Source organism: Lissotriton vulgaris, chromosome 9 (genome assembly GCF_964263255.1).
Source record: "Lissotriton vulgaris chromosome 9, aLisVul1.2, whole genome shotgun sequence".
Taxonomy (NCBI): Eukaryota; Metazoa; Chordata; class Amphibia; order Caudata; family Salamandridae; genus Lissotriton; species Lissotriton vulgaris.
The window spans coordinates 268281240-268294593 of record NC_141697.1 but is presented as its reverse complement, the minus strand read 5'-3'; the positions used below and the strand labels follow the sequence as shown (position 1 = coordinate 268294593).

General features: G+C 49.6%; 1 protein-coding gene across 3 annotated transcripts in view; it reads left to right on the top strand.

Annotated features, from left to right (window-relative positions):
- Positions 1-13354, top strand: part of ANGEL1 (angel homolog 1) — a 377662-nt gene that overhangs the window by 241351 nt on the left and 122957 nt on the right. For all 3 annotated transcript variants that reach the window (XR_015299914.1, XM_086937537.1, XM_086937538.1), the window contains exon 7: positions 12912-13022. Coding sequence is in view for 2 of the 3 variants with exons in the window: in XM_086937537.1 (XP_086793663.1) it covers positions 12912-13022 (111 nt within the window). In the remaining variant the exon portion in view is untranslated. The remainder of the gene's footprint in view (positions 1-12911; positions 13023-13354) is intronic.

The window sequence follows — 13354 nt, the reverse complement described above, 5'->3', positions numbered from 1 at the left end:
GTTTGTCTCCCTTTCTTCACTGCAGGTTCTTCAGAGCCTTTAGGAACGTTCCACAGACAGCATAGCGGCGTCCGTCAGCCCTGCCTCGTGTGGCTTCAGTGCTTGCCAGCTGCCTCATAATGGGGAACAGGAACCATCGACTGGGGCCTTGGGAAGCCCTCCAGAGCAGGCAAGCCCCTAAGAAGTGCTAAGGGGTTCAAAGTGGTGTCATTAACCGCTGGTGCAGTAACCCCGCAGCATAAACTCATACCCTGCTGCAGCAAGTGGAACTCGAGCGTAATTTTCGGCCGCTGCTTTGCACGGTGTCCTCCGTTGGTGAGCTACCAGGACAGGGGCTCTTGCGGAGGATGGTTAGTCCCTACGGTTCGCTCAGCATTGTCGGCTGAGAGGGGTTCCGCCTGGCTTTGCTGAACGGCAAAGGGTATCGTTGACTTTACATTATTGTTCATTTCCTGAATCTTTACTTTGGCAATGCATTAAACTGCCTAACAGTACTTTATCTCGTTGTTGTCTGAGCGTTTGTAATTGCTTTTGTGTGCAGAGTAGGGGATGACATTCTTGGTTTTTGCCTCTGTCTCACTCCCACAGGAACTCCGCAGCCAGGCAGTGGTTGGTACACTGCAAACATTCCTCTGTGGCTGTTCTCGCTGGCGTCAGGCCGACCCTGAGGACCAAGAGGTTCACATAATATCCGACCTTTAACAATCGTCTTCCTGGTTGGTTTGACGACGCAATGGCCACGATGGACGATATCCTGGCAGCATTGGCTGCGGTCAGAGTGGCGCTGGATGTTTCACGGCAGGAAACCGCTGACCTTAGGGCGCGGTTGGATGGGACCCAGAGGAACCCTTTCGGTGCAGGGGCTGCACACACCACCCCACCGGCGGCGGTGGTAGTGGAGATGCCGGTTTCCATCCCGTTGGCAACACCAGAACGCTACAACGGGGAGTCAAACAAAGTGCAGGTGTTCCTGACACAAGTGGCATTACACTTCTCGTGCAAGCCTAAGTCGTTCCCCACCAACCAGGCCAAGGTCGCTTTCATGATTTCATACTTGGCAGGAGACGCTGCTCAGTGGGCTGTGCCTTTCGTGAGCTGGGACGATGCGCTCCTGCACGACTCGGAATCATTCAGGGAGGAGTTCATCAAGGTGTTCGACCGCAGAGCCGACTCCTACACGGCGGACAGAGAACTACTAGAACTCCGCCAGGGCAGCAAGGCACTGCTGCACTACCTAAACGCATTCAGGCGTTTGGTGGCAGAAACTAAGTGGCCTGAGTCCAAGAGGGCTGCACTCTTCCATCAAGGACTTAGCGAGGAACTGAAAGACGTTGTCGCGCAGATAGACCCCCAGCCAGGCACCTGTGAAGGGTTGAGAGGTCTAGTCCTACGACTGGAGCACCGGTTGGGTGAGCGAGGAGGCGACCACAAAAAGAAGGACAAAGTCCCGCTCCTGAGTAGCCATTTGGGACCGTCAGAAGCTCCTCCCACTCAAGGGCCTGAACAGATGGACATCGGGGCCATCAGAGCCACCCTTACCTCCACTGAAAAGGAATCTCGTCGCAAACAGGGCCTTTGCCTGTATTGCGGCAAGAAGGACCACTTCGTGCGCAAATGTCCTGCTAAGCCTAAGACCAGTCGCTTTCGTTCCGGTAGGCTGGTCACTGCGGCAGTAGACCCGATGGTGGAAAACTAAAGGACTCCCGGAAAAGAGAGGGTGCTTCTTGGAGTTGCAGCTATATCCCTTCACTGCTAAACACTGACCAACTGAATCAAACACACCTGTTTATCTCCCTGAAACTCCTAGTACAGGACATCTGGGTTTCGGCGGCAGCCATGGTTGATTCTGGAGCCACGGACTTGTTCATGGATGCAGAGGAGGATCGTCGTATAGGCGTTTGCCTGTTACGAAAGTAAGTACCAGAGGACCTATATGCAGTGGATGGGCGCACACTGGTCTCTGGTCCTATCGGCCAACACACAGAAGAGGTTCAAGTCAGGTGCGAGGGAACACACCAAGAAGCGATAGACTTCAGCATCATAAGGGCCCCTCAGTACGGTGTCATACTGGGATTGCCCTGGCTCCAAAAACACAACCCGTCGATCGACTGGATCACAAGAGAGGTTACCTTGGGTTCACCGTATTGTCTTCGACATTGCAGAACGCCACTACACAGGGGGAAGCAACCTCAAGCCCCGTCTCAGGTGGTCGCTACGGCAGCCGAAAAAGCTGTGAGTCTTCCGGTAGAGTACCATGAGTATGAGGGTGTTTTTGATGACGCCCGAGCCGAAGTATTTCATCCCCATAGGCAGTACGATTGCCAAATAGACTTGGTGCCAGGGGCATGCGTACCCAGCAGGCGTTTGTACGCCCTCACGGAAACAGAGAACCTCCACTTGCGCTCCTATCTGAACAAGCTCTTGGACCTGGGATTCGTCCGGCCATCCAAGTATCCAGCAGCGTCTGCCCTTTTTTTTATACCGAAGGCCAACGGAGAGCTGCGTGCCTGTGTGGACTACAGGGCCCTCAACGCCATCACTATCAAGAACTGCTACCCCTTGCCGCTCATCAATGTACTCCTGGAGCAGGTAAGGACAGCCAAGATTTACACCAAGCTCGACCTGAAGGGGGTGTATCACCTGGTTCGCATGAGGAGCGGGGACGAATGGAAGACGGCATTCAAGACGCGATACGGTCTGTACGAGTACCTAGTGATGCCCTTTGGGCTCTGTAACGTCCCTGCTGCGTTCCAGTATTTCCTGAACGACGTGCTTCGGGAGATCTTGGACGTCTATGTAGTGGTGTACATAGACGACATGCTGATATATTCGGATACGGTGGAAGCCCACATAGAACATGTGTCTAATATCCTGAAGATCCTACAGGACAACAAGCTGTTTTGCAAACTTTGCTAGTGCGATTTTCACGTCACGACGGTGGAGTTCCTAGGAGTGATGTTAAGTCCGGATGGGCAGGAGATGGCAGAGAGGAAGGTCAAGGCGGTGAGGGATTGGCCTGCTCCGCAGAGCGTCAGGGATGTACAGTGCTTCATTGGCTTCGCCAACTTTTATAGGAGGTTTATTGACGGATTCTCTGGTCTCGTTGCTCCTATCACACAACTGCTGCGCAAATCACAACCGTTCCTTTGGACCTCTGAAGCCCAGGCTGCATTCCTAGAGTTGAAGCGGGCTTTCATAACAGCTCCTGTCCTTGCATACCCGGATCCGGAACAACCGTTCATAGTGGAGGCGGACGCCTCGGCAGTGGCACTAGGGGCCGTTTTGTCCCAGAGACAGGCGTCTACAGGCGTCCTACACCCGGTGGCTTTCATGTCACGGAAGCTGAACGATGCAGAGAGAAACTACCACATCGCAGAAAAGGAGCTTCTAGCCATAAAAGAGGCGTTCACAGACTGGAGACATCTGTTGATGGGGGCGAGTCATGTGGTGACGGTGTTCACGGACCACCGGAACCTCCAGTTCATGACCGCAGCTAGGCTCCTCTCTCCCCGCCTGCTGCGGTGGATGCTCTTCTTCTCCGGTTTCCATTTCAACATCACATACAGACCGGGTGCTGAGAACAGAAAGGCAGACGCTCTTTCGCGTCAATCAGACCCCTCATCGCAACCCCCCTCGACGATCGGTCCCATCATCCACCCAGCTAAGGTGATAGGGGCTATACAACTGAACACGTTTCTACGAGGAGTCCAGAGGGGGGTCCAGTTCTTTGCTTGGAAGACCTTGTTGCGAAGACACAGGGAGTGGCAGGTGAAGGATGGTATTCCCGTTCGTGGACGACAGCTGTTGGTTCCCATCTTGCGCCTTCGGAAGCAAGCTTTTCGTTGGTGTCACGATGCACCCAGTGCGGGACATCTGGGGCCGGAAAAGACGATTGAGTATCTCACCAGACAGTTCTGGTGGCCTTCCCTTAGAGCTGACGCTACGGAATGGGTCAAGGCATGTGACACCTGCGCCTCTATGAAATCCAATCATCGCCGCCCACAGGGACTACTGCAACCCCTTCCGACGCCCTTGAGACCTTGGGAAAACATTTCGTTGGACTTCATAGTGGGGCTACTGTTAGATCAGGGCTGCACCGCGATCCTGGTGGTAGTGGACTATCTTACGAAGATGGGGCATTTCGTGGCATGTAGACAAGTGCCTTCTGCCGGACAACTGGCCAAACTGCTATTGGTGCATGTGGTGAGGTTGCACGGGTTGCCAAACGTGATAGTGTCAGACAGGGGTTCACAATTCACGGCCCGGATCTGGAAGGTGTGGTGTTCTTCCCTCCATGTCCACACCGCACTGTCCACAAGCTACCATCCACAAACGGATGGCCAAACAGAGCGACTCAACCAATCCCTCAAGCAATACCTGCGATGTTTCATAGACCAGGGCACAGAGGAGTGGGTGGACCACCTGTGGCTTGCCGAGGTTGCGTACAATAACCCCACACACAGCTCAACAAAGGCATCCCCTTTCTACAGTAACTATGGGCATCACCCGCGGTTTCTCCCGTTCCTGCATCCGAACTAAAACCACAGTCCACCAGAGGCAACACGGAGGGTGGCTCACATTGAGGGAACCCTGCTGCGCCTGCGAAAGAACCTGGTTAGTGCCAAGGAGGCGTACAAAATGTCTGCCGATAAGCACAGGAGGCCGGGGCTGCTGTACCGGGTTGGGGACCACCACGTCTGGGTGTCGACCAGGAATCTGCGCTTCCATAAACACCGCGTGCTCCACCCACGGTTCATAGGTCCGTACCGCATTCTGGAATGTGGCAGCCCGGTAAACATGCGACTGCGCCTGCCGTCTCATATGCGCATCCATCCGGTGTTCCATGTCTCTCTGCTCAAGCCGGCGACTACACTCAGGCGGAAGACCCCATGCCCGGTGGTGGTAGACGCGGCGGAGGAATGCGAAGTGGAAGGAATTCGGGACACTAAGTGGCGCAGAGGCAAGTTGTGGTATCTGGTGGCATGGAAGGGCTATGGCCCTGAGGAACAGTCAGGGGAACCGGCTTCAGGGGTGCACGCTCCACGACTCGTGGACTCATTCCACAGGAAGCACCCTGCGAAGGCATGCCCGGCGCTGGGCTTTTGATGGGAGGGGGATGTACTGTCAGGACCGCTCCCCGAGACCCCCCCGTACCTGGTAATATGGCCGGACATAAGAAGACACCGAACGGCGTTCATGGTAGCCGCCTTCCGAGCCTGCAACCTACGAGCAGGCATGACGTCTCCGCCGCGCCACAGGAACTACAATGCCCAGCAGGCCGTGGGCGACGCATGCGCAGGCCGTTCACGGCATATATGGCGGCCGCCAGTCAGTAGCGGCGTCGGATATTGCCGGACGCTAGCTGCAGTTAGCATACCCCGGGAGAAACGCGAGGCTGGCCTTTGTCTCCCTTTCTTCACTGCAGGTTCTTCAGAGCCTTTAGGAACGTTCCACAGACAGCATAGCGGCGTCCGTCCGCCCTGCCTCGTTTTGCTTCAGTGCTTGCCAGCTGCCTCATAAGGGAGAACAGGAACCATCGACTGGGGCCTTGGGAAGCCCTCCAGAGCAGGCAAGCCCCTAAGAAGTGCTAAGGGGTTCAAAGCGGTGTCGTTAACCGCTGGTGCAGTAACCCCGCAGCATAAACTCATACCCTGCCGCAGCAAGCGGAACTCGAGCGTAATTTTCGGCCGCTGCTTTGCACGGTGTCCTCCGTTGGTGAGCTACCAGGACAGGGGCTCATGCGGAGGACGGTTAGTCACTACGGTTCGCTCAGCATTGTTGGCTGAGAGGGGTCCGCCTGGCTTTGCTGAGCTGACTTTACATTATTGTTCATTTCCTGAATCTTTACTTTGGCAATGCATTAAACTGCCTAACAGTACTTTATCTCGTTGTTGTCTGAGCGTTTGTAATTGCTTTCGTGTGCAGAGTAGGGGATGACATTCTAGGTCTTTGCCTATGTCCCACTCCCACAGGAACTCCGCAGCCAGGCAGTTGTTAGGTACACTGCACACATTCCTCTGTGGCTGTTCTCGCTGGCGTCAGGTCGACCCTGAGGACCAAGAGGTTCACAATACACTACAATTTACATTGAGCCCTAATGAAGTTCCTAGTTTGACAGGAACAAAACGCGTTGGCTGATTTTAGTTCAGGTGCAACAATTTTGAAAAATAAAAGAATATGATGGACTGAAATTTGCCATATTTAATTTATTTCTGGTGCACCTTCCATTTTGAAGTAACTCCTCTTAACCTGATAAACACATACGCCAAATGGGGGGTTTCTATCTGACCTTTTTGGCGACATTCTGCCCTGATCGACTGGACTGGGATATTTACTCGCTGCTGCTATTAGGCTTCTGGAATACCTTAATAGAATCATCCTTCTTCCACAGCTGGCCCCTAAGGGATCGCCAAGCCTGACATCGGTGCCTCTCATGATCGCCTTGCAGTTACCCGGTGATCTTATTCTTTGGACCATCTCCCCGTATTGTGCGTGACCCTCCTAGGGTTCTATTCTATATCTAGAATATCGGTCCGTTTCACTGCCATCCGGATCTTTTCTTCAATTCTTCCAACACAAATGTGTCCCTTGTTTGGCTAGTCTAGGCGCTTCTCTGTTTTTCTCTCCCTTGTTACTGCGCCCTGAATAAGGTGAGCCTCAACATTAGGGTCGCACACCGAGAGGCACATCGGCGCTGGAGTTCTTGTGTTCCTTGGGCTCCCTCCAAGATTGTTCATCTATGTTATCTAATCTTTGTGCTTATCAATCATATTAAAATGTTGGCCTAATTTATGAAAATAAACTGTGTTGATGCCACTACTTTGTAAACCAGGACCTTGTGGCTTTCCAGTATTGTGAACTTTGTGTTGGGGGGGGGCTATTTATCAGATGTTATGTTGTGAGTTTGCTTGCTGGATTTGTCTGTATATTAGGATTTGTGGGAATGAATGAGAAGGCATTGGTTTGATTGAATGGTTGTGTTGTAATGTACGGGTTGCGCCTGGCTTATTTGTTCTTGTTATCTATTTCATATTATCATGCTTTTTGTGATTTAATGCAATAAACCTGATGTAATTTATTTCCAATATATCCGTTGATTCTGTTTACATTGTTCAAAAAACTTTCTGATTTTGTGTGTTCTGGTGTGGGGGGCAGGTACTTTCGCATGTCCATATACAACAGTGACGATCAGCACTACTATAACAAGTCGTTAGGCAGTGGGGTTTCTGTTATGAGTATTACTTTGATGAGCAGTTGTGTCACTATATGCCGATGATATGATGCTCATGGAAAAAATCCAGAGATCATTTGTGAGGTCGTACAATATGGAGGTGTTTCTGGCATCCATAATAGGTGGCCCAAATCTGACATTTTTCCCCTAACCAAAAGGCACCACAAAACCAGACCTTCAATACCCTCTGCGATGGTGTGAGAACTCAGTCAAATAACTGGAAATTTGCATTAAACAAGAAAACCAATTATTGATATGGGATAACTGGGATCAAGGTATTTGACAAGCTTATTAGCCAAGTTGACAGATGTATAAAGCTGCCATTATCGATAGCTGGCTGGAAGCACTGCTTAAAATGATAGCGCTTCCCAAATTTCGCTGTCTGTTCACCACCATTCTCATCCCCCTCAATAAAAGCTTTTTCCTTTTGATTGCAGTCGCACCTGATCAGGTTAGTCAAAGGAGGCAAAAAAACCCAGACTAAAATGTGAATTCCCTCTGCTATTATATGATAAAAGCGGGCTATGCAGTCCCTGATTTTGGAATGTATTAACACCCCTCACAAACACTATGCAATAGACATTTGTTTACTGAGCACTGCCATCTCCTCCAGCTTGCTCAGGCCAACTCAACTCATACAAACTGTTAGGTGCACCAACTGGGCTAGCTGGCTTATGGCCAGTATGACAGATCTTTCGCCTCTTTACTCCCTGGCCGTACAACTTTCCAAGAACCCCGAGAATCCCCACAATGGATAAAGTTGTAGTCAGTAGTCTGGAGAAGACCGATCTCCAGCATATAGGCTAGCTAATATCCAGGAGGGAGGTTTTGATTCTAGATCAGTTCAAAGGAAATAGAAATGTTACAGCACTAGACATCTTTGCATACTACCATGTGCTGAATGACATTTCAGTGCGACGGTCTTCATTTCAAACTGAGAAGAGTTCCTCCCACTCGCTCATATGGTTTGTACGCTACGTCTCCGAGGTTGGGTATCAGTCTTGTATGACATAAATATAGACTATCACCCCCGGTAGAAAGTAAGGAGGCGAAACACTGGAAAACTGACTTAAATGAGACCCCAGAGGTAACCCTCTGAAAATACTGTTGTTTCCAAACAAAATGGGATCCATTAACAACAGACACAAGCGTCTTTGTTTTAAGTTCCTTAATCAGTTGTACTGCTTTCCACACTCATTAAATAAAATGGCCCCCCACCGGACCCTCACTGTGCAATAGATGTGGCTTGGATCCTGCTGGATTCTTGTATTTAAAATGGGAATGCCAACTAATTAGAGTTTACTTTTTTGATCTAGCACAAATGATAGGGGAGATAACAGAATTGCAAATTGAATGCACTCCTAAGCTTCTGCTACTGGGATTCACCAAACCTCTCTCTCAACTAGCTGGGAGATTATCTAAAGTACTAATATTGCTGGCATTAAGTATAAATGTTTCCTTGGATGAATGCTGGAAAGGTTTGTGGCACCCCCCTAGAAAACAAATGACTTGAAGGTCAGGGAAAGGGGGGAAAAATGGAACCAACAATATCATTATCCCTCTAGACCTATATTTCTTTGCATAAGGCTTATAGTAAGCTCATACCTGGGGCACAAAGAACTGCTCTGCTACACAAAAGATTCTTATTTTTGTTCGTCACATTTTATTTCATTTTTTGTTCTGTTAAAGCATTCAGCTTTTCATTTCTTTTTTACATAATATGTTACATTATTATCATTTGTACATCAGTCTACAATTTCATCAGATGCAAGACTGAAAAAAATATGAACATTAATCAATTATTACAGACAACACATATAGTTCTTTGCCAAGGACATAGTCTGTACAAAACGTATATACACTATCTCTACAGTTCAAAACTCCATATTCACGGTCCCCCATACTCATTCACATACATACACTATGCCTGCTGTTGGACCCGGCCCTTTGGGCAGGTTCACCCCGAGACTCTTTGCTTTTTCCTAGCCTGTTTCTGGAACCTGGTGGTGGTGATTTTAGGCCTCTGCGCACTTTTTCACTGTGGTACAGTGTAAAGTGCTTGAGCTCTCTGTGTATGTGTGGGGAGTGACCTGCCCTCTCATAGGAATGAATGGGGAATATGTATGCCCATGGTAGTTCCTGATGTGTGGGAAGTGCAGGGGCGAGTTTGGTATGAGAGAACTCGTGAGACTGAATGCTGTGAAATGGTATATGCGGCATGACTGTGTCTAGTCTAGAAGTGCCACTTTTAGAAGTTGGTATATTTGTGTAATTTGTGTCTGGCGTATGATTGGCTGGTGAGCCTGGTCCAGGAGTGCCTGGGCCTGCTTGTGGATTGACTGTCTGGTTTGAGGGTGACAGGGGCTGGAGAGCCCAGGAGGTTGTCTGAGTCAGCCCATGGATGAAAGGCAGCATCTGCTGCCAGGGAAGTGGGAGGAGATGGCACCTGATAGTGAAGGGCTGTGCCTACCTGCCACAATGCTGGCTCCACCCCCCCGCTGGGCGACTGTCACCTCTGTCCCTGATACTGACAGGACTTCCCTATAACCAGTTCTAGCTGGTTCTCACACTGCCTCCACAAAGGCTTCAAAGACTTATCTGTGTATAAGAAGGGGCTGTGTCTCCTTCCAAAAGGTTCTTGTTTCTGACTTGAATCTACCAGGGGGGGCGCTGCCCAGCCCCTGGATGCCTGGAGGACTTCTGGGGGACCCCTCTGCCTTGCCTGGGCTGATGGGGGACTTTGCTTTGCCCTAGGATCCCTTTTGGACCTTCTCCCTAACCCCTGGAGAACTTGCTTGTCAATAGCGCTTAGGAGCGCTTTATTTGCCTTTCCTAGCGCTTGGGAGCGCTCTGCCTATTTTCTAGCGCTTTGGAGCGCTTTATTGCCCCCAAGCGCTGGAGAGCGCTTTATTTGTACTTATAGTGCTACTTGGCCCCAAGCGCTTAATAGCGCTTTTATTTTTATTGTTTTTTTTATCGAGGGTGCCACCCCTTGGATCGTGATTCCCCGCCTGCCTTCCTAAGCGGGGCCGCTGCGCTGCCCCCACCGCACGTTAATGCCGGGTAGCAGCTGAGGAGGAGAGGCGGAGGGGGGCCGAGGCACATTGCCGGTGCCAGCCCCCACAGCAGAAAGAAGAGAGACTGCCGCCGGGAGCCTTGCTGGCTCCACACTGAGTCCCGCTCCCGAGACGGGGGACCGGGTAAAGCAAGGAGAGTCCGCTGGAGGCAGAGTCTGCTCATCAGATGCCGATTAGCCTACCCCCGCTGCACCGCAGACCGGCGAGAGCACAAGGAGCCCCGGTGAGTGCAGCTCTGTGGGAGGCGGTTGGGGGGTGTGTCGGAGCACGCTTTCGGTGCTCGCCCCCGTGGCCTAGGCCTCCTTCTCCCTTCCCGCTGCCCCGCTGAACAGTGGGCAGCGGCCGCACCGTGGGGCATTGGAATTTCCGAGCCTGAAAGGCTCAGCGATGTTTGCCGGATCTTGAGCCCCCAGAGAGGGAGGGCTCCAACGACGCCACAGTTGTTTAGAGCCACGAGGGCTCTAGGGGGCATATCTTAGTGTGGTGTATTAAGGGCGGCCCGATTGGCAGTGGGTTGCCCCAACGTGGTCTAGAGCCCACGAGGCTCCCTGGGGGCATTTGTTTTAGAGCCTGAGTTTGGCCATGCGTAGTGTCAGAGCCTGTGTGGCTCCAACATTCTGCGGAGTGCCCAGAGCCTGTGTGGCTCCCGCCGGGGCGCAGTTTTGATGATTCCCAGCTGCCCAGCAATTAGTGGGCAGCTGCACCGTTTAGGTCTTGGGATTTCTCAGGTGCCCAGCAAGTAGTGGGCACCTACTACGTTTAGGCTTGTGCTTGGACTGGCGCTGCATGGCAGCGCGCCCTGACATTGAGACTCATGGCGTCCTAGCCCCAACAAGACCAGTTGGCCTAGGGACTGCCACAGGTAGTGGCTTATGTGAGTTTTTGCGCAATTGTATGGTTATTGCACCTCTGAATGTGTTTTCTTGCATCATGTGTTATTCCTGCACCTCTGAATGTTTTTAGACATCATGTGATTTTTGCGCTATTGTATTGCTCTGGCACCTCTGAATGTGTAGGTTTATGCATCATGTGTCTTCCTTTTCCCTGCGCTGCACCTCTGAATGTTTTAGGCATCATGTGTCTTCTCGCGCTGCACCTCTGAATGTATTTTATTGCATCATGTGCTCTGTTCTGAACACCGCTGATTGTGTAGGTTTATGCATCATGTGTTTCCTTTGTCTTACACCTCTGAATGTTTAATCATCATGCGCTATTGTATTGCTCTGGCACCTCTGAATGGGTAGGTTTATGCATCATGTGTCTTCCTTTTCCCTGCGCTGCAACTCTGAATGTTTTAGGCGTCATGTGTCTCCTAGCGCTGCACCTCTGAAAGTATTTGTGATGCATCATGTGCCTTATTCTTAACACCGCTGAATGTGTAGGTTTATGCATCATGTGTTTCCCTTTACTACTCCCCTGAATGTATAGTTATACATCATGGGTAATGTGTTCTTTCCTAGACCCCTAAATGCTGTGTGATTCTTAGGTGGTTGTTCTTTTTAGTACAGGTGGTCCTAGTGAGGTCCTGGTACCTGTTACCAGTAGTTACTGGTTGTGATTTATAACTGTTACTTTGTGCTACAGTGATTTTATATTCTTTTATTCTAATCTCTGACAGTATTTCATTTCTACTAAGTGCTGATTCTGACAGGCGCCCACGTGGCCCTGTCCTGTGTAAATAATCCCATGTGAATATTGCCCGTGCCAGTTGGCACTATGTATTTTGTGTGATCCTATCTGATGTGTTTTTACAATACAAAAGTTATTTTATAATAACCTTGTGTGGAGTTCCTTTTGTGGTGTGCCCAGTATGTTGTTGCTGTTGTGTGCTGGCGCAAATGCTTTACACATTGCCTCCGAGTTTAGCCTTACTGCTCGTGCCAAGCTACCAAGGGGGTGAGCAGGGGTTATCTTGGCTTGTGACTTCCTTGCCCTGACTAGAATGGTGGTTTCTGCCTAGCTTTGGCGTCAGCCTTAGCCAACCAGAAATAGCCAGTTCTAACATCTGCACTATGTATTTCTGTTTTTTTGATGATGTATTTTGTTTGCATTTTCATAAAATAATATAAAAATTTTTAAAATACAATGTTAGTAAGTGTAAATGTAGAAGGCTGCATGGATGTTATTACCGGGTGTTCCCAGTCTGACACGGGGGAATCATTCAAGCATGTGAATCTGTGAAAGATGCCAATGCTGGAGAATCAGAGTTGCAGGTATGTAAAGTTTTCCTTTCTACTGATGCTACCTATTAATATTAACACATGACCATACATTCGTTTGTTCGATCAATGATTGGAAATGTGTCTAAAGTTAAGGCACCCTATGCTATTAGCTCTCTCTACTCTCTTTTTTCGATTAATCACAGAGAGTAAAATACATGTAGAAAATGGATTTGTTATTGGTTATGTGTTGTCAGAATCGAACTGCACTGATATTTTATGCGGGAGTCACCAGTGTACTAACCCAGCCTTCTTTCATAGATCCTGGAGGTATAGTAAACATGTTTTAGTATTTTCATTCGGCTTTGAGTACAGATAATGATCTTGATATCTGACATGGTAATGGGAGCATCTGCTATTGTAATACATGTTCTCTGTTCTCAGACCGGCTGAAATATGGGCGAGACTTTTTGCTTCAGTTTCAGTTTTGTGAGGCTGCTTGCCAACGCCCACCCAGTCTCCTCCGTCTTGATGGAGTAACTGATGCTAAACCAGGTAAGGAGATGGCATACTGAACTGCTTCTATGTTATCAGTGCTCTGTGCCCATCACCAGGCAACCGTATTGCAAGCAATAGAGTGTATAGGCATTATTCGCATCTCTTTTATATTGTAGTTATAATAGACTTTATACCACTGTAATGGTACTTTTTTTCTTTACTTCATTAGCTTAAATCTGATCTCAGTGAGACAAGACCAAAACACATTACTATCATCTAGCGTCTTTTGTACTCTAATCGCTGTGAAGTGCATTCATGTTAATTCATTTTGACTCGGAAACTGTTCACTTTACAGAATCACTGCAGAAATTGTCACTGCTTTTTAAGAC